A 20,753-nucleotide genomic window follows, 5' to 3' on the forward strand; every position below is an offset into this window, starting at 1 on the left:
TTGAGTTATCGACAATAGTCCATCCCTAACGACTGGAAATATCAATATATGCATATAGGTTTGGAAATTCGGAGCTACCTGTCATCTTTTTTTTGACATTCTGCAGAGAAAGATCAAATAAAGCAGTGACTGATCCAACAGGGAAGAAATCCTTTTCTTTAAGCGCAATATTTTTCAAATACAATGTCAAAGACTGATTTCAGGAACTGATATTTAGTCAAACAATCACCAGCTAAATTGACTTTCTTTTCTTGTTAAGATCAAAAAACATACGTTAGAAATTATATACTCAAATTAAGTAAATTGACCCGAACAGTTATGGCTGATCATTTGTAAACCCATATGTAAACCAGTTTCCTGTTAATTGTAATTAAATCAAACTTGAATCTTAATATCAATTTAGCTAGCTTTGATTGTTTTGAATGCATGGCATGACCAACTATCATTTAAATTGCCAACCACACCTTCTGGATGCCCCAATTCCAGGTAAATTTCTACCTCTCACTTCTCCAAACCCAACTAGGCGGGGGGAGGTGGGAAAGCAACAACTCTATTCGAGCAAAATTGACAGCCATAGAGCGAACAGGCATTACAATTAGCATTTAGCTAAATATAACGTAGGTATTAGCGTTTTTAATGATCTTGACCATTTCCAGGCAATGAAGCCTAATCAAATCAACAGCCCAAGCACAAACGAAGGCGGATAGATAGTCTGAAGTGGTAACAAGTAACATAAATACTTGTTAGTCGCCATGGAAAACATTAACAGAACCTCGCCTGTTTCCCGCCGACACTAGCACCACCAGCACCACCTGTCCGTCTGTCTGTCTGTCTGTCTGGTGGTTGTGCATATGCATCATCAAATCCAAAAGCCTCGATTGAAGTCGAAAAGAAAAGCCTAGGCTACTTGGTGTCATAAGGAAGCGTTCAAATGATTCATAATTTATGCCTGCCTGTGCCATGACCATTCCCCCAATCCCATTCCCATTCCCATTCAGTTTCCCATTCAAATGCTTTCGTTACTTAATTTTTTTCCAACTTAACGCGCCTTGGCTTGCGCCTATTAACTATGGCCCCCCCTCCAATCCTCTAGTTACCCCACCCCATATGCCAATCCTCTCTAGCAATGCGTATGCATTTCGGGGCTGGTTAAGTGCGTGGCCAACATTACCGTCTCCATAGTCGTCGTTGTCTAGGCCTGGGTCTGGGTCGTTGATAGTTGAAAAAATTACTTACAAATTACATGCGTAGCTTATGCCCCCGTGCCGCCTTCGGCTTGTTTGCTTAATGTGCTTTCCGCGCTCTGTTCCTCTATACTATCCACGTTCAAGCTGCTGGTATTAGTGTTATGTCTCTGTTGGATCGTAAATTGTATTTTCTAATTGAATTCTGAGCACCATGGAGGCACGTTGACAGTCAGATTGAGTGAGTGGGACCCTCCATCTGAAAATGATATGCACAAATATCTATCTGTCGGCGTGTGTGTGTGTGTGTATGGGTAAAGTTCAGTAAATGAAACATATTTCTCATGCAATTAATCATAGAATGTACACATCTTTCTTTTTTCAATTCAAGCGCAAAAATTTACTAACATATTTTAAAAATGAAGGGTCAAACAAACAAGCGGACGTGTCTACTCAACTTTGGAATATATTATTCAACTATATAGTATATACAGAGAGGGAGATGCTATCACATTTGCCAGAACTTCAGTTAATTCCCTCTACAATTCATAGAACTTGTTAAGTCCCTTTTGCGAATTTAATTTATGTGAACATATTTAATAAGGTGTGCAACCTACAAATTCTTATTTGCATATTAAATATAGTTGTAATTACGCCGGCTTAATAATGCAATTTTACAATTTTTATAGACCATGTTTGTATTAAATTAAAATAATTTATAATTGACTCTAAGGGTGAGGAAGGGCGGCTGGGGTAATAGTAGTAGTTTCCTTAGTTCTTGCAGAATTCTGACATTTGGGTTTAAAATGCAGCACGATACATGGCCATAAAGTGTAGAGCTGCATTTAGCTTAAACAAGTCGACAATTTAAAAAGCCAATTTGCGCATAATACGCTGAACGTGAGCAAAAATTTAAACCGAAACAGACAGGTAAACGAGGGTGTGTGTGTGTGTATGTGTGTGTGTGCGTGCAAATACAAATGACCAATAATGCGAAAGTTCATTAAGAAACCATTACCCGCCCACACATTTGACCCAAATTGCAAATTTCAAAACTTTTATGCGCAAAATACACAACACTGGAAAAACCCAGAGCAACACTGCAAGCGACTCGATCACAAAATAAATCTAAAAATTTGCAATAATATCATTTCATAATGTTTTTTTGTTGATTGTTAACTTTGTTTAGTACCTACATTTGATGTTATTTTTATATATTTTGAAAAGTATAAATCAGTAATTTACTTACCCTACCTTGTCATTTTACATAATATTATTTCTCTTTTTTTACTTTTCAGTCTTCCAGGAGTAACATAAATTAAATTAAACACACAGCATACAAGGCGGTCTTTTTACTCACAATCAGTCCTTATAATTTCTTACACTTCACTTCACAAAAAAAACCCACATGGCTGACGTCACAAGCGCACACAAAAGGAAATCTTTCTATCCTCTTCGTTCTTCTTTGGCAAAGAAATGGCCAGCGGAGCCCCATTTATATTTTCCTACTTCTTCTCCTTTGCGAAAAATGAACTTTCCATATTTCATAAAAATGAAGACTATGAGCACAATTTAATTGCAATTGCTTTAATTTTATGTCGATCTAATTTATTTACACTTTATTAAATTCCAAACACACTGCAAAGAAAATTAAAAACAATTTGCAGCAAAAGCGCGTGCCAAAACAAAAAAACAAAGACAGCGTTGCCAGATTATAAAACCAGAACTGATCAGGCGAGGTGAATATCGCCGAAACTTGCCAAAGCCCTCTAAAACTCGCTAAATAAAACGCTAGAACTGACAGAGCTGATAAAACAAAACGGAGATAAAATTTAAAATTAATCTTTGCTATTTTGAGGAACTAAAAGGATTGAAAATATTTACTTAAACACATTGCCTTATTTTATTTACATAATTCATTGATTGCACCTCCTACTTTCCAAAAATATTTTCTAGTTAAGTCCATGTACCTTCTAAATCATCAACCACGCCCAAATTTAGTACTAGAACCTGCTCTTATCACTGTTCCCACAGTATTTATTTGTGTTGTCACTTTATCTCTATCACCCAAAGCGACAACAATTAGTTATGAGCCAATGAGAGGACACAACCTTTCGGATAAGAAGCAATTCATTTCAATGCCTTATCGGTAGGAACAAGGATATATGGGCCCTCGTTCAGGGGCTGTCTAACGAGCCTTTAATTTATAGAAACGAGCTCATCATGACAAATGCCCCTCCGTGGCATTGTGGTCGTGGCAATTTGATACCCGAAACAGAAACTGATTTCGATTTCGACTTGGACTTGGCGTGTCATTATACAAATTGAAATGTTTGAGAGATGATAGAGTGAGGGCGAAGCGTACAACTCTCGGCTCTCGTCTCTCGTCTCTGGTCCATTGTTAGCCAAGATCGCCGCAGGGTGCACAGAAGAACAAGTGTTGACCAAAACTCGCTGTTTGGTTTTGGCCTCGTCTCATTTGTGGGGCTTTTGTGTGAGCTAGATAAGCAATATTTTATAATCATGTCCAATAATGGTAAGCATATTAATTTCATGCGCGTATAAAGCAATTTTATGGCTTTTTAAAAACACCCATTAACAAAAGACAGCCATGCACAAACACAAAAAAAAAAAAATAAAAAGAAAACACAGAAAAGAAGGCAACTAACAAAAACGGCGGAGATGTCTACTACAAGATTCGTGGCGGAGGCGGGGGCGGGGGAAAATCTTCAGTTCGATGGTAAATAGAGTTATAAACGCATAAAAGGTGATCATTGTGGTACCTATTGGCGTTGGCTTTCACAAATTTATACGGGGCTATCAATTAATTAGACAGAGACATTTTCACATTTTACATTAATGGACCGACCCTCTCTCTCTCTCTCTCTCTCCGCCCATTTGGCGCTTTTGGTCCACTTTCTAAGTTTGACTTTATTTTAATGGCAGAATTTTAACGATTTTCCATTTATGGCAACGGATTTTGATTGTTGGTAAAGATCTTAAAGCTTTCCATTGTGCCCAGAGATCCCTTAAAATTAATGGCCAACTCAAAATTCTGGCCATGTGGCTCATTAGCGCTGGGCACTACACCAAAAACACCGGTGACTATCTCTTGACTTGCCACATGCAGTGGCTTATCCAGATGCAATAGGGTCTGTTCCCAATGGGTCCACGGAGCCTTTGGCGATGTAGAGAAACCCGCAGTGGACTCGGTCATCTCACTAACCAGAAAAGATACATCAAAGTAGACAACGATGGCATCAATAACACCAGTTTTCAGCACTTTCAAACGCAAGTTGGAGTGAAAGTTAAGCGTTTCATTCTTGGCCGTATTCATGTCCTGCGTGTGGACATGACACTCCTCGGTCATCAGTTGCTGTATGGTCACACAGTCCACCACAGCTTCATGGGCCACTGTTCGTCTAATGCTGGTCATGTCAAAGCCCTCCACGTTGTTCCAGAAGTTTAGATTAGTAGCATAATGACGATCGGTTATTCCAGCCACATAGAGCTTGGCCAAATTGGGTAAAATATGGCCACCAGGTTTGAGCCACTTGTCACGAGCCTGCAACACGGAATGAAACATGGACTCCATATAGAGTCCATGACTAATACCCAAATGAAATAGGTCAAACTAATCCCATAAAACGTGCCACTTACCCCATCCACTCGGCCATTATGAGGTCCACTTGTTTGATCTCCTTGGGCAGTTCCATTTCCTCAATTGTTCCCTTGACGACCATCACTATATTCTCTTTATTATTTGCCTTTACCACTTCCTTGGCCGTTTCCGCCAAACCTGAACATTCCACGGCTATAACCTTACTGGCTCCTGCCTCGGCTGCAAAGAGCGCTAATATTCCCGTGCCACAACCCACATCCATTACAATCTTGTCTTTGAAGAGCTTTTTGTTGCTCCAGATGGCTTTGCGATAAGCCAGCATTCGCACCGAATCCTTGAGAAGTAATTCCTGCATCTCTAGACGGGCAAACGCATCGAAATAATCACAATTTTTGCCCTCTTCTCCCTCACCGGATTTATCCAAGGACATGGCGCTACTTACAATAGAAATGAAACTCTCAAATTTATATTCCCCTTGAATTGAAGGAAAGATTTTGTTTTTGTTTTTGGTGATAGAACAAGCAGAGCTAGGGTATTTCCAGATATCGGATACTCGGTTCTATTTTAATCTCAGGCAGTCGCCAATATGAGACTCCTCATTGTATCTAACTTTATACCATTGGTATTAAGTTAAAGTAATGCAACTCTCTATTAAAATATAAACGATCTAACTTAATTAAAAATCAAACTTAAGCGTCCGAATTGAAGATAAATTCCATATATTTAATTTCCTGGCCATTATATTCTTTTGATTCGCCATCAAACAAGCTTAATTTTAATCACAAGCCGCATTCCTTAATGGAAATCCATAAAAATGAAACGAAATATGTGCTCATAGAACTATGCCGCCAAACACCTGAATGGTAAAAACCCATAATTTAATATTTAATCTGCCCAGCCCCAAAAAATCAAAAAACAAAAAGGACTGAGACTGAAGACGCACAGTTATAAATTTTATGGCCAAAACATTTTTATGCCACTTTCACTGCCCGCCCGTGTCTAACCAAAAATGTAAGCAAATTGTGCAACATGTGGCAAAAGAAGCAACAAAACTGATTATTTTTAACAAATTTATATGCTCATAATTTTTTTAAAGTGTCATCAAACGAAACATTCTCCATAAGCAGGCCGAAAACTATTAAATTGCCTCATTAATCAATTTAGTCACAAAGTAATAAAGTATAAATTTTAATGTTGCAAAAATGTTATGCTAATTTCCTATATTTGTCGAACCACATAATTAGCCCATGAATGTGCGGGTTGGTCTCCTCAAACCCCCACCCCCACCCCCCACGCACAATCGTCGCTCCCCTTCTTTCTTTCTTTCCTGCTGGCTCAATCTGTCTCTCTTACGCTCGTTTAGTTGAACAATGAAATCCATTTATTCAGCTTTTTGTGGCTTTAAAAAACCATAAAACTTTTGGCACAAATCAATTTAAATTTAAACAGTCAACTGTAAACATTAGATGGCACCGACTTAAGTTATACCCTTTGGCAGGTATCTGAACTTTGCTGGCTTTATATTCAAATTTAAAACATGATTTGTGATCGTATTGTTAGTTATATAACGAACTAGTGCAAATTACTAATACTGTTACATCTAATATGTCGACTTCTATATACCCTTCTCTTCTAATTAGTGTAGAGCATTAAATTAAATGGCCACCCACTATGCTCTTGGTACGCACGAGTGCAAATAAAAATAAAAAAAAACTAAAAAAATACGTTAACGCTTTGCATATGGAATTTGTTTTTTTTTACGATTATTGACTCTGACATAGATACACACATACACCCTCTCTATATGTACATATACATATACATGTATTTGTGTCATCTGATCAAGAAAAAGTTTGAACGTGCCTTTAGCACGTTGCCCAACACTGGAAAGCTTCCAAGGCAACTCTACAATTGTCATGATCATGTGGAAATTTCAGGAACGAAAGCAAATTACAAAAAAAGACGATTTATCTATTTGATTGTTGTTCGGTAATAGTTTTTGCACAAATAACAAAACAAAAGGTATTAAATATACTAATTATTGCAGCTCATAACAAGAAGAAGAAGAAGATGCCACGCAAGAAGAACCATAAGACTCCAATTGAAGTCGGCGACTTTGTCTTTGCCAAAGTAAATGGATACCGAGCCTGGCCAGCTCGTGTGCTCGAAGTTAATCCCCGTTATCAAGTTTATTTCTACGGCACTTGCAATACAACTAAAGTTAATCGAAATCAAATTTTCCCATATATAAAGCACAAAAATAGTCTAGGCAACTTGATCAAACCCCGTGTCGGTCGTAAATCCACATTTAGAGTGGCCATGAGGAATATGGAGTTGGCCTATAATGATCCCGATAATGATATTGAGTATTTTAATTTGCTAGAGATAAAACAAGGCCGGGGTTTCTCCGACACTCTAGTCTACGGTATGCTAAATGATTCCACGTTGTCGGACTCCACGGAAGAAGAAGAAGAGGCAGAAGATGATGACTCACAAACGGAAGAAGAAGAAGAGGCAGAAGATGATGACTCACAAACGGAAGAAGATCAATCTCAAACCGAATCGGATGGCAGTAGTATGATTGTGGAGATTAGCGATTGATTCTTATGCCATATATCTAGAAATTTATATATTTTATAAGAAACAATCAAAATTAAGTAGAGCTTCTCGACGAGAGAAACAAACAAACCATTTAAAACTTTAGATCTAAGATAATTTAAAATGAAATTTCTTTAAATTTATGTTCTTAAGCTTAAAGTATATGTTCTATTGGAACTTATTTATGAATTTAGATGAAAATGTATTAAAAGTATTTCAGTTATAACATCATTTGAATCCTGGTTGAGACCCCTTTTCCTATTTGAGGGAGGTTTATGATATGAATTGTCTGGCGATTTTGCTTGGCACTTCGATATAGTAAAATGATGACTTTATTACACCATTGTTCAGCTCAGAAAGGTAATGAATTTGATGGCATATAACTGAGCGATCTCAATTATGAGTGTCTGCCTTAAGGGTGAGTGTGAAATGCAAGCACTTCATCAAAACGTAGTTTGATACGTTTGACAATGGGCATTACAATTGTAGTTTCTGAATCAAAGAGGGGTTGATTGGCACTCATATTGTTATGATTATAAGTTACACTGGACTACAAAGCAAAAGGAAACTTTCGTTGGCCCGCCATGTGAACTATACTCTTCAAGGGTTCATTTCCTTTGTTGATCAGTGTGATTTCTTTGCTTTCATTTAGACAATCAGTCACCGATTACCAGTCGATTTCAAAAACCAAATCCAATTCCAATCCAATCGTCTGTTTTTTTTTTGTGGGGTGTTAACGATGCGGCAATTTGATTTTAACTGAGCACTCCGACCCAACCCTCCTCCTACCCTCCGATTGCTGCCAAAAATTAATTGCTGGTTGTGCAAAAATTTGATTGATGCAGTTACTTTTTTTTTGACTGAGGAGAAATAAATATACATTTTGACACTTGGGAATTTTAATTAGAATGCCTTTGTTTCCAGCTACGCGAACGCAACCGCCGCAGCGGACTGATGAAGTCGTTTCGATAAAATGCAAAAAACAAAAAAAAAAAAACCCTGGCTCAGTCCCGCAAATGTGGGTTTCTCCCTTTGTCGTGTCTGCCAATTTGCGCGATGGACTCACTCACTCACTCACGATCTTGGCTGGGGCTGATAGATTAGCCAACAAATTGTTAATTTGATTTCCTTTGGCAAATTTCCGGTGAACCTGTGAGTTTGTGTTTGGTAGATTTATGGCTCTAGGGCAGACATTTTTTGTATGTGGTTATAGAAAAAGGAAAAAACACACACACACACACACGTACGACTTGCCCCCACATTGACACCTCGTGCTCGGGCAGTCCTCAGACTTCTGTCCTCTCCAACCACTCAACCACCACAATTGCTGGTCCCTTGACGCGCTTTGTTTATGCTGGGCAGGCACAAAAGACAGGGAGACAGGGAGAGAGAGAGGGAGCTGATGGTGCTGGACATGGATGTCCACGTACGTGCGGCCAAACAAATTACAGGGAAATGGGCATCACCTGCAGGAATTTCCACTCAACATTGTCAAATGTCATCAAAAGTTGTTTTGCTGGACATGTTTGTAACATTAATTTGACATTTTACTGCAAGGCTAAAGGTGACGAAGTCTCCCAGAAGAGGGGAGAGGGGAGCGATACATAAGTTAAGACTAAAAACTCCTTAACAATCTGTTCCAAATGCAAAAACCACAAAAGCCACGGACTGTACATGGATAGAGAGAGACAGCTGTCGAGAAGGATGCTGAAGGATCTGAAATGAATCGAAAGCTGGTTGCACTTGATATTGGAACTCTCTCTGTGTGTGTGTGAATGTGTGTTGTGTGTAATGCAGCTGCTGCAAGATGTTGGAGTACAAATTGATGCGGTTTCCAGGCAAATCTCATTGCCGAGTTAGCGAATCTGATTTGCGGCATCCTTCTTGTTAACCCAAATATTTTATGAGCTTGCTGCAGATGCCAGCAATGCAGTTAACTGCACACAAAAAAACATATCTCCAGCAAAACGATTAATTTGCTGCGGTGGCGATAATTTGTTAATCGAAGTACATCCACATCCATCCACACATCCTTCAGCTCATCGGTCTCCCATCTCGGCAGCTTTATGCTCTTCTCGCTGCTGTTGTCCAATTAAATCTGCTTGGTCATCATGGAAAGTAGGGTGGGAATTGGTTATGGGCTTCTTGTTGGTTTTATGGCAAGCGCTTTTTGGCTTCTTCATTTCTCTCGTCATTTTCTTTCTTTTTTGCCACTTTTTACGACAGCATTTAACTAAACTATCTAGGCATTTTATTTTTTGCTTTTTATTTTAGGGCGGTGGATGTGATTTTGCCAACGTTTTTTTTCTGCTGATTTCACAGCATTTAATGTGAATACGTGCCGCAGAAGTTCAATTAGCTGACCAGCAGACCAATGGGCATCAGATCACGGATACTCCATTACGCCCAAAGGCACGGACCCGCCTCGCCAGCGAGTCTCTAAAAATGTGTTGAGTGTTAAATATCCTAATCCATTAGACTTGGAGATAGAAAAAAGAAAAACGACTCTGCGCAAGAAATGGAGCCCTAAGGCTGATTACTTTTTGATGCCTAATGTTTCCTCTTCAGGATAAGAAAAAACAAATTTTTAGCTTAAATATATTAGCATCTTGGAAAATCCAGAGATATTTAAATATTTTTGTGTGTCAAAATTGGTTTCCAAACTTGCAAATAGTTAAATATCCTCACCAACTCATTAAAATATTATTTGTATTATCATTCAGAAACTAAATCTTTATATCTTTATACCAAAATCTCTCAAATATCTGAAGTACTGAATCAAGTGAATACATTTTAAAACAATTATACTTTTGAGATCAGTAATACAAGGGCGTGGACAGGATTATTCAATTACTGAATATTGTTTAAACATTTTCACACATTCCCAAAATTTACTAAAAAACCAACTTATTTTTAAATTGTTAACAATAAAAATTGCAAAAAACCTGATCTTAAATTGAATGGATTGTTGCATTTTTATCAAGATTTGATGGCTTGTTTTTCATCTATAATTGGTAAACAATTTTGGGTTTTAACTAATTTTAAACATAAAATAACAATAATGTTCTCCTTAGATATTTTCATATTTTATAATTTAAAAAAAGCTTAATCACAACATGGAACTATTAACATTAATAAACATTCTAAGTTTCACTAGGGAGAAGGTTTAAAGTTTGCTTTATTTTGATTCAAATAGTTCACTTCAAATTCCTTTAAAGGAATTTATCCTTCTTTTACAGCCTCATTTGGCGTATTTCTTTGGTATTAGTTAAGTTTGAATAGATAATTATATATTGGCTGGACCCACATAAACTATATATATCTTTACTTTTTTCAATTTTTGATTTGATTACAATATATATAAATGGAGTATTGACTAAATCAATTGAAACATATCACATATAGCTTTAATAACATTGTATTGAATAAAATTTTATTAGTTTAGTTCAACTTCTTTTGTATTATTTTTGGTAATTTGTCCTTTGTATTTAGTATTTCGCTATGTTCACAATTTATTTTACTCTGATATATCTATTGGCTTATTGGTTGGATCAACTAAAACTACAAAATTTCTTTGTGTTAGTTTCTTTAGTTAGTTAACTCTTCCAATTATCTTAGTAACGTTTTGCCATGATTACAATTACGATCACCCTAAGATGACATCAGAGTCCTTCCAGTGAAAAGATCTACTCTATCATTTCTACATCTTAGTCATTGTAAAATAAGTTTCTTTATGTTTGAATTGGCCTGTAGGATGGACAATATGCCTATTAAGTTGGTTTAATGTTTATTTTACTTCCGATTTGGTTGCCAGGATTTTATTGTCAATCACAAAACAAAAGACTTAAGACACGAACTTGGCCAGCAAATCACATTTCCCGCCATCACTTCTCCTCCCACAGCAGTCATTCTACACACACACACACACACACACACAAAACACTCTTAATACAATTTGCATAATTTACAATAACTTTAAGGCAATTAAATTGCAAAAAGGTCTCTAATTAAGTGATTTAAAACGCACATACCCGAGAGAAAGAGAGAGAGGGAGAGAATTGTGAAACTATGCAAGTAAATGAATGAGCGGCATATGTACACCAACTGGCAAAGAAGGCCCACACCCACAAAGGGGGGTGACAGAGAGAGGCCAAGAGGAGGAGGCAATATCAAATGGTTCTGCAGTTTTTCCAGGAACAATCACGCTTTTGCATTTTAATGCCTCTCAAATGGGGCCAAGCTGAAATGCCTTTGTGTGTAAGTGTGTGTGTGTGTGTTGGCACGAACTCACACACACATATACAGGCACACGCACACTCCAAGTTTCTTGCTAATAAATGTATTTTTAATGAATAAATCACTTGACGATAAACATCTCTTTAATAACGCTCATTTAAAGAAGCGAAAACAAAACAGAAAACCAGCCCCAAAAAACAAAATTCCCCACTCAAAACTTGGTTGTAGAGAAAGCCAACAATTGAGAGATGATAGCTAGCTAAATGCAATACAGATTGAGATTTTAGTCTCAGTTTCTTTCCCCCCACTCCAAGCCCAAACCCCAACCACTTGGTCATGCCCATATGGGCTGTCTATGCGCTGTCTGCAAATGCCAGAAAATTTATTTTATATGTCTTCTTCATGTCGGACGAGAGCTTGATGGGCGAACAGAACTGACATATGCGAATAAGCCACAATCTTGCTCCTGCCCTCGTGGTCTACCAGCAAACTCGATCCCGATATGAAAATTAATAACTTCTTGGCATTCGAGGCACATGTTTGTTGTTTGCATTGTGGCCAGATACTCAGATACACACGTTTATTCCCAGACAATCATCAATGTCAATTAAATGTTAACGTGTGGGAGTTCGTAGCAGGATATGATGTCCAAATGGGAATGGAATGTTTTGCAGATGAAGCTATCTTATGGAGGGTCAACTACGAAAATGGGAACCCCAATTCATTACTCCACTCCAGTTGGTCAGACATAAATCTACGCCTCCAACAAATCTACATATTAACGCCATGCCAAAGGCCATTCAATGTCCATTGGTCGACAGAGATAGAGAGATAGAGAGATAGAGAGAGAGAGAGAGAGAGTCAAGGGAACGATGATCATTTACTTTATGATCACTTGAAAACCAATCAAGCATAATAAATAATCTTTCCAATGGGCCAAGGGTGGGGACAATGCGATATATTGAAAATTGCCAACTCACAGAAACAGGCACACGCATTAAATTATATTCACACTTTGGCCCCCAGAAAATGAAATCGTTTTAGCCAGCAAGAGAGTGAGAGAGAGAAAGGGAGAGAGGGAGAGTGGGGGGGAGGGCAAGAGAGGCTAAACATGGAGCAAAATCTGCATTGAGGATCAGCAAACAACACCCAAGACAAGGCAAGAAGGAGCCATGACCGTTCCATAGCAAGGTGAGGCAACATAAGCTCAGCATGCAACAATCGTTTCGCCTCCTCCCCCTTCCCCACTTCCCTTGGCTCGCTTATCATCATAACAATAATGTTAAAGTGGCAAAATGGCAAACTATGCATGAAATTTATAACCAAACTCATTGCCAGTTTTTGTATTTGTATTTTGCATTATGTTGTGCATTTCACGCTTCCGCTCTGCATCACCTCAGCAGAGCACCTCACAGTGGGGGGGAGAGGGGTTGGGGCCCATCATAAGAATGAGAACGACAGAGCAGGACAGCCGCGTCCTACATGCCAGCCAGTCTGCGATACTCTGCAAATGAGGATATGGCTTCTGTAAGAGATACCTAATCCAAAAAAAAACCATTGAACTGAACTATGTAAATAAATACATACATTTTTGTATGTTGAATAAGTAAATTACTAAAGAATTTGTCAAAGTTATGTTAAATATCTAGGACAAGGATCAAGTATGTATCTATATCTGTGTTTATCAATCTAAATAAATCGCTCTTGAGAATTTCATTTCTGACTTTCCTTGACTGAGGAACTGAATTCTCTGCACAAATTCCATTAAGTACATTGGAATGATCTTAGTCTTTGTTGGTCAAGTTTATTTTATATTAGAAATTTTTTTATGGTACAATTTCGAGTGGTGTCTTAAATCTCTTCGAAATTAGTCGAATTTCACATGCTTAAAGTCAAAAATTAAACCAAAAAAAACCTACAAAACCATTTCAGGGATTTGGTTTCACATTCAAGGTAATCTAAGTACGTAATATTTTATCTAAATCTTATTTAGATTACCTTTGATGTGAAACCGAGTCCATTAAATGGGATTGTACCTTTTTTCATCTAAATCTTACTAAAATTAACTATGGCATTTCCAAATGAGCTTCCAATCTCTAAACATGTTTGAGTTATCATTATGTTGGTAATTATGAACCTAAAGTATTGTTGTTTTTCGAATTTATTAAGTGAAAAAACATACAAATTTATCCATGCAAATTTTCGACTTCTGTTTGTTAAAAAAATGTGGTTAATAATTATTAAATCTATCATAGCTTTTGGTTTTTTAAGTATTTGGAATCCCAATAATCTTCTCTGATCTTCTGCAGAGGATTAGTTCTATACGTTAACGTCTGTTTTCTCCCAAAAACGACGCTATATAATCAACTATAAAATATATCGTTTTCAAAAACTTCAAGCTCTAAAATTTGTATGACCTTCCTCATCTATTCCTCAAAAGAAGCCCTTAAGATAAAAATTCAAAAAAATAGGGGCCAATATTTAACACAAATTGTGGATCTAAATGTGTAACGTATATATGTGACTACAGTCTTAGTCGGAGGGTATATAGTAAAGAAAAGCTTAATTATCAGTTGGAATAACGAAAGCGATTATTAATTGATGCCAAATTTAAAAAAGTTTACCTTGGTAAATTTAAAAGAATATTTCAAAATTAAAAATATTGAATTTCTAATGTACATTGACTACTAGATGGGATCTAATTAAGTGTTTATTTTAAGAGGGTAGTGCAAAAGGGGGAGTAGTAAAATGTTGCAAATTTAAGTGGTTCAACCATTGATTGCCAAACTATTCCATTAACTTTAGTTCACTAACTAAGAAGTTATCTAACTAACTTTAGGACAGACTTACTCAAACTAATCTGGCACATAAAATAAACTAAAGTTCAACGACTTTTCATACATCTTAAACAATTAGAAACGATTTATTGACTTTTTCGTTTAATTTAGATTAAATTATGAATTCAAGACTAAACAAATCTAATTTAAGCAAATGTTTTGTTCTATTTGAATCTTTTAAACTAAATACAATAGATATGGATATTCTTTTTGAACAGAAATGCTGTAAACTGGTTTTCACTTTCTCTACGAAACTTTCAAAAAAAAAACAACCTCATCATACCGAAAACAAATTGAAAACAATTAACAAGGCAAATTTCACAAATTTATTTGTGTTCTATTTTCTATGCAAATACTGAGAACAAATTGAACATTTTATGGCAATTTCGCCTGTTAAAAATGCGGAAGCGTTAAAAAGCAAACACCTTAAAGCAAATGAATAAAAGCCAAAGCCAAAGCGAAAGAGATTCCTGTTTTACTTTACTTTTGCCATAGGCAAAACGATGGAAAAGATGGACAAATGAGTGTGGGCCGTTGCTAGTAAGCCAATGGAATGGATTAAACCAAGAGCATACCTTAAAAAATGGAATGGCAATGGAAAATGTGATTCATTTGGAATATTTGTGTTAAACTTTGCCCACAGGCAACGCCCCTTGCGAACAGAAATGTTTTCTATTCAAAAAGTAACGGCCAAACGATCTAATGAAGCGCGCGCATGCGCATTAATTAAAAGAGACACAAAGTTATCAACATTTCCCCCAACCCCACCCTCCCACCTTTTGTATGCGTGTTGTTGTGACATTTTGTATTAATGTATACAACAAAATAATCAAGTTAACAAATATTTTGGTAGAAGCGTTGAAACTCGTTTAAAAAAACACCTTAGGGGAGGAGCCACTAAAAGAAAAAAACAAAATCTAAACAAAAGACTCATCCGAGTTCGAGTCAGTCAGTTGGACAGACAGAGAGAACAGTCTCGCATAAATAATAATACATTTAAATATTCATATTATGTGGCTCACATTTCGCTTTATTGTGTGTTTGTTGTTTTGTTTTATTTTCTTGTATATTTTTGGCGATTAATTAAAGACTCATTAGGAATTTGTTCAACTCAGGCGATTAATTAACTGCCTGTTAGATGTGAAAAGGGCACAACAAAAAAACAAAACCAAAAACGAAAACAGCAACGAAGCAGGCAAAAATAGCGTATACCAAAAAAGAAACGAAACTGACAACAATTTAAACATGTGTTTACATACCCTGCCTCAAGGAGCATATCTACTTTTCTGAAAGGTTTGACAAAGTTGGATTTTATGGTAATAATTTAACATCTAGTCTAACCCCCAAAAGAATTCTAATGAAAATTGAGAGATTAAAGATTTAAATTGGCTTAGATTTTTGCTAGTTCTAAAATTAGATAATCTAATTTAGACTTAAAAAGTAAAAGAACTGAATTCTGGAACATAAGATGAGCGCAATCCGACCCAAAAGTATGCAATATTTTGCAGCCAAAGTGGTAAGCGTAAGGTGGTTAAGGAACTTTGTAAAAGTCCTGTCAACTGCATACTTTAGGGCGCATATTTTCCCATTTTACATCACTTTACATTAGATACAAAAAAACAAGTGTATAAATAATTCGTTATAATCAAAATTAATTTAAATTAAATTTATATTTTATAAAGTTTTCGCTTATTTGATTTTTATTTATATTTTTGTTTAAATACTATAGAAACAAAAGACTTGGGCGACAAACTTTTTGTTTCGTATAAATTTACATTCTAACGACGGAATCGTCTGAATGCAAGGCACGGGACAGGGGGTCGGGGGGTTTTGACAAATGCTTTCGGCCAAGTTGATGAAAAATATACCAAAACGTTATTGAAAGCATTTTGAAAAATTGTTTAGCCAAAAGATCACGCAACGCATGAAATTGAAACGTCAAAAGTCAAAAAGACTGGACTATGCAAGAAGAAGGCGAAGAAGAAGAAGAAGACCTCGTCGGCGACCCATGAAAATTAACACATTACAACCGAAAACGAGGAACGACGAAACGTGGTTGAGTGAAAAATTAACCCACAGCAGCCCCACAAAAAAAAGGGGTGGGGGCGAGTGGCGGGGGGGAGAAAAAATTATGCAAAGTCATCAAGTGCAATGCTAACCAAACATCAATGGACGATGCCTGGGAAAAAATTAGCATAAGCCATGCCAAGGGGCTGGGCTCGGGAATGGTTAGGGAATGCTATAACCGCAGACAAACATCTCCACATCCAGGCCATCCGACAGCCTCCTGTTACTTCCCTTCGCCCCCCGCCGCAATCCTCATGCCGTTGATGCAGTCACTTTGATAGCGCGACATTAACAGCAATTTATATGCAAATGCAGCCCAGAAGCGACTGATTGATCGTCTCATTTCATAAGATGGCCCCAAAGTGCGTAAAATGATGGGGCAGCGTGGGGATTGGGGGTTTGGGGGTGTGGTGCATCATTAATGGGAATCATTAGCAGTGCTCGTTGATAAGATCGGGTGCAAATTATGCCTTTGCACTCGCTTGCTGTGCCCGGCATGATTCATTCCTTTTTTTGTTGTGTCTTTTTTTGTACCGAATCAGACACACGCCGGCCCAGAATGGGCGTAATTATAAATTGCCAATTAAAATTCGCCGCAATGAAGATGTGAAAGTAGTCTACAGTTTTACAAGGTCAGTTAAGCTCAGTGCAATTAATCATAATCGACATATATTAAAGGTTTTTCATTATAATTATATAGAAATCGACTATATAACATAATTATTCAGAAATTGAAACTGTGCGCGCATTTAGAAATTTGATAACACTAACAATCGATATTTTTGAAAACGATTGTGGTCTCATTTTTAAGAGCACTTACTCATTGAAGAAGCGCGTGAATTCCTTCGAACATGTTGGAGTTCGTGAGTAAAGCGAGCAAGCATGTTCGTGTATACCACTATCGATATACTGATTTTCAAAAATATCGATTGGAAGATAGGGTATTCATCGGCAAGCTTGAACTTTTGGTAGCATTTTCAAAACATTTAATAGATTATTGTTATTAATTTGAACCCCGGTTCTAATTAATTTTAGGCCACTAATCTCTCTTATATGCACATTTGAAGATTATTTTACATCATTTGTTATTGCATATAATAAGTTAGTTATTAGTAAAGAAATATTTCAAATTGAAGTCCTAACTCATACACCATAAAGCTGAGGCATGACCGGCATAAAAGCCATGGCGCTCCGTCCGGTCGCTGTTCAGCTTTGCCAAAATGAATTCATCCTTATCGATGACGTTGAAGGAGTTCCAGGAGTCACGTTTATGGCGTTCATGAAGGCGCAGAAGAAAACCATGCCGCGTTTGTCGTCAACAACGAAGAGTATCCAGCAGTCGCTAATGAGCGCAACAAGTCCGCCCGCTATACTCATCCGTGGTTGTTTACGTCGTGTAGATATCCTCCCACTATGTAAAGAAAGTGGGTGTTTTTTGTGTTGGTTTTCCAGCCCTACCAATCGCCAAAAACGAAGCCTTAGAAATACTTACATATTTGTTTTTACTTACTAATTACTTTATTATTTAAATAATAAACATTTATTACAATGACGGAGGAAGCGGAAGCAACTCCCAATTTGCTGCGTGTCCTAGTTAACTGTGCCGAAAAAGCGGCAAATATTGCTCGTGTTTGTCGATCCAACGAACAGCTGTTGTCCTTATTAGTGCAGGTCTGTGCATGTCTGAAAATTTAATTTAATTAAATTATTATGAATTTTTATTGCAGGAAAAAACTGGAGGCGAAGCCAACTCTCGTTTTGAGCATGATTTCAAAACTCTGGCCGATGTCCTTATCCAGGAGACTATCAAGGAGGAGGTGGGAAAACTGTTCCCAGCCATGAAAGACTTGATACGGGGCGAGGAGTCGCCGAATTTTACAAACAAAGAGGGCAACAGCATTACCATAGCTGTGGGCGAAACGGAAAGCGAAACAACCAGTTGCCTGGCAGCAGTCCTGGAAGGACATGAAGAAGCGGCCGCTGCACTGGCCACAGAAGTGCATCGGGTGGTCAGCTATGAGAGCAGCAAACTGGGCGAAATACCACAACTACCTCAAGACTTGGACTATGGGAATCTAGGCATTTGGATTGATCCCATTGGTAAGTGGGAGGGAGATTACGCCAAGAGAAAGAGTTACTTATTATGCCTTTGTTACAGATGCCACGGCGGAATACATTTCCGGTGATACAATGTTCACCAACTTCCCAGGCATCACTTCCACGGGTCTGGACTGCGTCACAGTGCTCATAGGCGTCTATGAACACGATACCGGAGTGCCCGTAATGGGCGTTGTTGCCCAACCATTTGGCATTAAGCTGGAGGAGAATGTCTACAATTCTTCCATATTTTGGGGCATATGTTTGCCCACATTGCAGGCTCATAACTGCAGCTTCGGAGCCCGCGACGAGCAACGTCATCTTGTCATTTTCTCCAGTTCCGAGCAGGCGGAGATATTGCAGCAATTTCTCGATTTAGGCTATGAATTTGCCTTTTCAGCCGGTGCTGGTCATAAATCCTTGAAAGTCATCACCCACGAAGTGGATGTTTATCTACTGAGCAAAGGTTCAACATTCAAATGGGACACCTGTGCGCCTCAGGCCATTTTACGTTCCCTAGGAGGCGACATCTTTGACTTTAAAGCCAGTGTAAGGGAACAGAAGGCGATGCCAATTAAATATCTAGGCGAAGATGACGATTCCAAACGAAACGCCGATGGTTTAATCGCTGTGCGAGATGTTCAAGTACTCGAAAACATTCTTGTTAAATTAGGCCAGCAATGAATGTTGCAATTGTTGTAATCTCATAATTAAGTAACATTATTGTTGTTGTTTTTGTGTTGTAAGCTAAATTATATATTTATACCGACCGAGAATTTATATGAGCCATCCCTCCAATTGAACTCCAAACAGACAAATAACATATATATATATATTAAATTCTGAATGATCTACAAAGCAATTAAATAAGTTAAATAGGTAAGCAAACTGGACAAAATAAACAATATGAATTCATTGGACATTTCAAAGAGTCCCAATGGTCGTACATGCAATTCATATAATTTCAGGCGACTTAGAAACATTTCCATCTGAAAGATAAAGCATTTAAATTGTAATTTGTATTCCCAAAATTTTTTTATTTATTTACCTTCTTATCCCAAGTTCGGCACTCTATAACATTATAGTTCTCCAAACTCATTTGTTGCACCCTTTGTGATCCATTTACAGCTGCCTGAATGGCCAAACAAATGAGTATTACATCTAACAGGCTTTTTGTGACAATGGTAGATTTTAGAAATTGCTCAAATCTTAATCTTGTGATCTCATAGGAGCGTGTCACAATTAAAAGACCGAAATACACTAATGCCAGAAAGGTTGAAAGATCGAAAAGTCGTTGAAATTGATTGGCCGCAAGCTGGATCTCTTCATAGATGTCCACACTCTCGTTTAGGCAACGATTCACATTCCTTAAAACGCGTCGATAGGCTTGGGGTTGCTTCCTGGCCAAGTGGAGACGCGAACGCAAGTCAAATTGCACATACTTATTAATCTCATTGTAGAGAACTCCCACGCTAAGGTAACCAATGAATGAGATATGCAACAGCATGCAAGCTGATGTCACCAAGAAGGCATTACTCCACAAACACATGGGAGTCATATGCTTCTCCTTTTGCACTAGATAAAACACACCAAACACTTCATAGGCCAAGAAGGCAATCTTCATTAGCATTGAGACCAACTCCAAGACGTGGCCATAGCAAATCCTTTGACTTTTATTCGTAAGCAGTCGTATACGTTCGAATATCTTTAGAAATCTATTGGTTAATTCACAAATTTGCTGGCCATGGACAATTTGCATTAACAAAATGCATAAATTACAAAGTATTAAACCCGAAAATCTTATAATATAAAACACTCGACTATAAAAGTCCTCAAAACTCAATATATAACGCGTATAAGCATAGCAAAAGCATAAAATTGCAATTAAACGACAGATAAGACAATAAGATTTTAGCCAATAACTATTAAAGGCAGTCAAATGACCTTGTCGATTTCTTCTAACATTAAAATTGACTACACCCAACAAATTAGCATAGTAAAAGCCGCAACGTAGTAAACTCAATGAAACTTTTGTTATACTCAAAGTCCGAAACATGACTGCACTTTGTAATGGCAACTGCAAGGACCTTAAGGACCACAAACTGTGTTCCA

The 20,753-nt window shown here is 37.5% G+C and overlaps 5 protein-coding genes across 5 annotated transcripts; 3 read left to right on the forward strand and 2 right to left on the reverse strand.

The window, feature by feature from the left end:
- Window positions 1-4,012: 4,012 nt before the first annotated feature.
- LOC6649653 (protein arginine N-methyltransferase 1) lies at window positions 4,013-5,329 on the reverse strand. The gene is made up of 2 exons (XM_002072094.3): window positions 4,845-5,329; window positions 4,013-4,792 (listed from the first exon to the last, which is right to left on the reverse strand). The coding sequence occupies exons 1-2, from the start codon at window positions 5,234-5,236 to the stop codon at window positions 4,150-4,152; spliced, it is 1,035 nt and encodes a 344-aa protein (XP_002072130.1). The 5' UTR covers window positions 5,237-5,329; the 3' UTR covers window positions 4,013-4,149.
- Window positions 5,330-6,663: 1,334 nt separating this feature from the next.
- Window positions 6,664-7,489, forward strand: LOC124459792 (hepatoma-derived growth factor-related protein 3). Its single transcript, XM_047009423.1, has 2 exons — window positions 6,664-6,795; window positions 6,854-7,489. Exon 2 carries the CDS (start codon window positions 6,877-6,879, stop codon window positions 7,405-7,407), a length of 531 nt encoding a protein of 176 aa, XP_046865379.1. The 5' UTR covers window positions 6,664-6,795; window positions 6,854-6,876; the 3' UTR covers window positions 7,408-7,489.
- A 1,333-nt stretch (window positions 7,490-8,822) lies between these two features.
- LOC26529278 lies at window positions 8,823-9,012 on the forward strand. Its single transcript, XM_015177104.1, is given in 2 exon segments — window positions 8,823-8,861; window positions 8,863-9,012. Coding segments are annotated over 2 exon segments (189 nt in total).
- Window positions 9,013-17,937: 8,925 nt separating this feature from the next.
- Window positions 17,938-19,570, forward strand: LOC6649474 (inositol polyphosphate 1-phosphatase). The gene is made up of 3 exons (XM_002072096.3): window positions 17,938-18,215; window positions 18,272-18,644; window positions 18,703-19,570. Exons 1-3 carry the CDS (start codon window positions 18,093-18,095, stop codon window positions 19,323-19,325), a joined length of 1,119 nt encoding a protein of 372 aa, XP_002072132.1. The 5' UTR covers window positions 17,938-18,092; the 3' UTR covers window positions 19,326-19,570.
- LOC6649475 (putative gustatory receptor 93b) lies at window positions 19,493-20,752 on the reverse strand. Its single transcript, XM_002072097.3, has 2 exons — window positions 19,690-20,752; window positions 19,493-19,630 (listed from the first exon to the last, which is right to left on the reverse strand). Exons 1-2 carry the CDS (start codon window positions 20,695-20,697, stop codon window positions 19,493-19,495), a joined length of 1,146 nt encoding a protein of 381 aa, XP_002072133.3. The 5' UTR covers window positions 20,698-20,752.
- Window position 20,753: the final 1 nt, after the last annotated feature.

Source organism: Drosophila willistoni, chromosome 3R, assembly GCF_018902025.1.
Source record: "Drosophila willistoni isolate 14030-0811.24 chromosome 3R, UCI_dwil_1.1, whole genome shotgun sequence".
NCBI classification, from domain to species: Eukaryota; Metazoa; Arthropoda; class Insecta; order Diptera; family Drosophilidae; genus Drosophila; species Drosophila willistoni.

What these genes read in the sequence shown, in the direction of transcription:
- LOC6649653 (XM_002072094.3), bottom strand. Translation starts at nt 5,236, where the DNA reads ATGTCCTTGGATAAATCCGGTGAGGGAGAAGAGGGCAAAAATTGTGAT. An exon ending in ATAATGGCCGAGTGGATGGG is followed by an intron (nt 4,793 to 4,844) that starts GTAAGTGGCACG and finishes TTTGGGTATTAG; the next exon opens with TCATGGACTCTATATGGAGT.
- LOC124459792 (XM_047009423.1), top strand. Translation starts at nt 6,877, where the DNA reads ATGCCACGCAAGAAGAACCATAAGACTCCAATTGAAGTCGGCGACTTT.
- LOC6649474 (XM_002072096.3), top strand. Translation starts at nt 18,093, where the DNA reads ATGACGGAGGAAGCGGAAGCAACTCCCAATTTGCTGCGTGTCCTAGTT. An exon ending in TGTTGTCCTTATTAGTGCAG is followed by an intron (nt 18,216 to 18,271) that starts GTCTGTGCATGT and finishes TTTTTATTGCAG; the next exon opens with GAAAAAACTGGAGGCGAAGC. An exon ending in CATTTGGATTGATCCCATTG is followed by an intron (nt 18,645 to 18,702) that starts GTAAGTGGGAGG and finishes CCTTTGTTACAG; the next exon opens with ATGCCACGGCGGAATACATT.
- LOC6649475 (XM_002072097.3), bottom strand. Translation starts at nt 20,697, where the DNA reads ATGTTTCGGACTTTGAGTATAACAAAAGTTTCATTGAGTTTACTACGT. An exon ending in GCCGAACTTGGGATAAGAAG is followed by an intron (nt 19,631 to 19,689) that starts GTAAATAAATAA and finishes TTTATCTTTCAG; the next exon opens with ATGGAAATGTTTCTAAGTCG.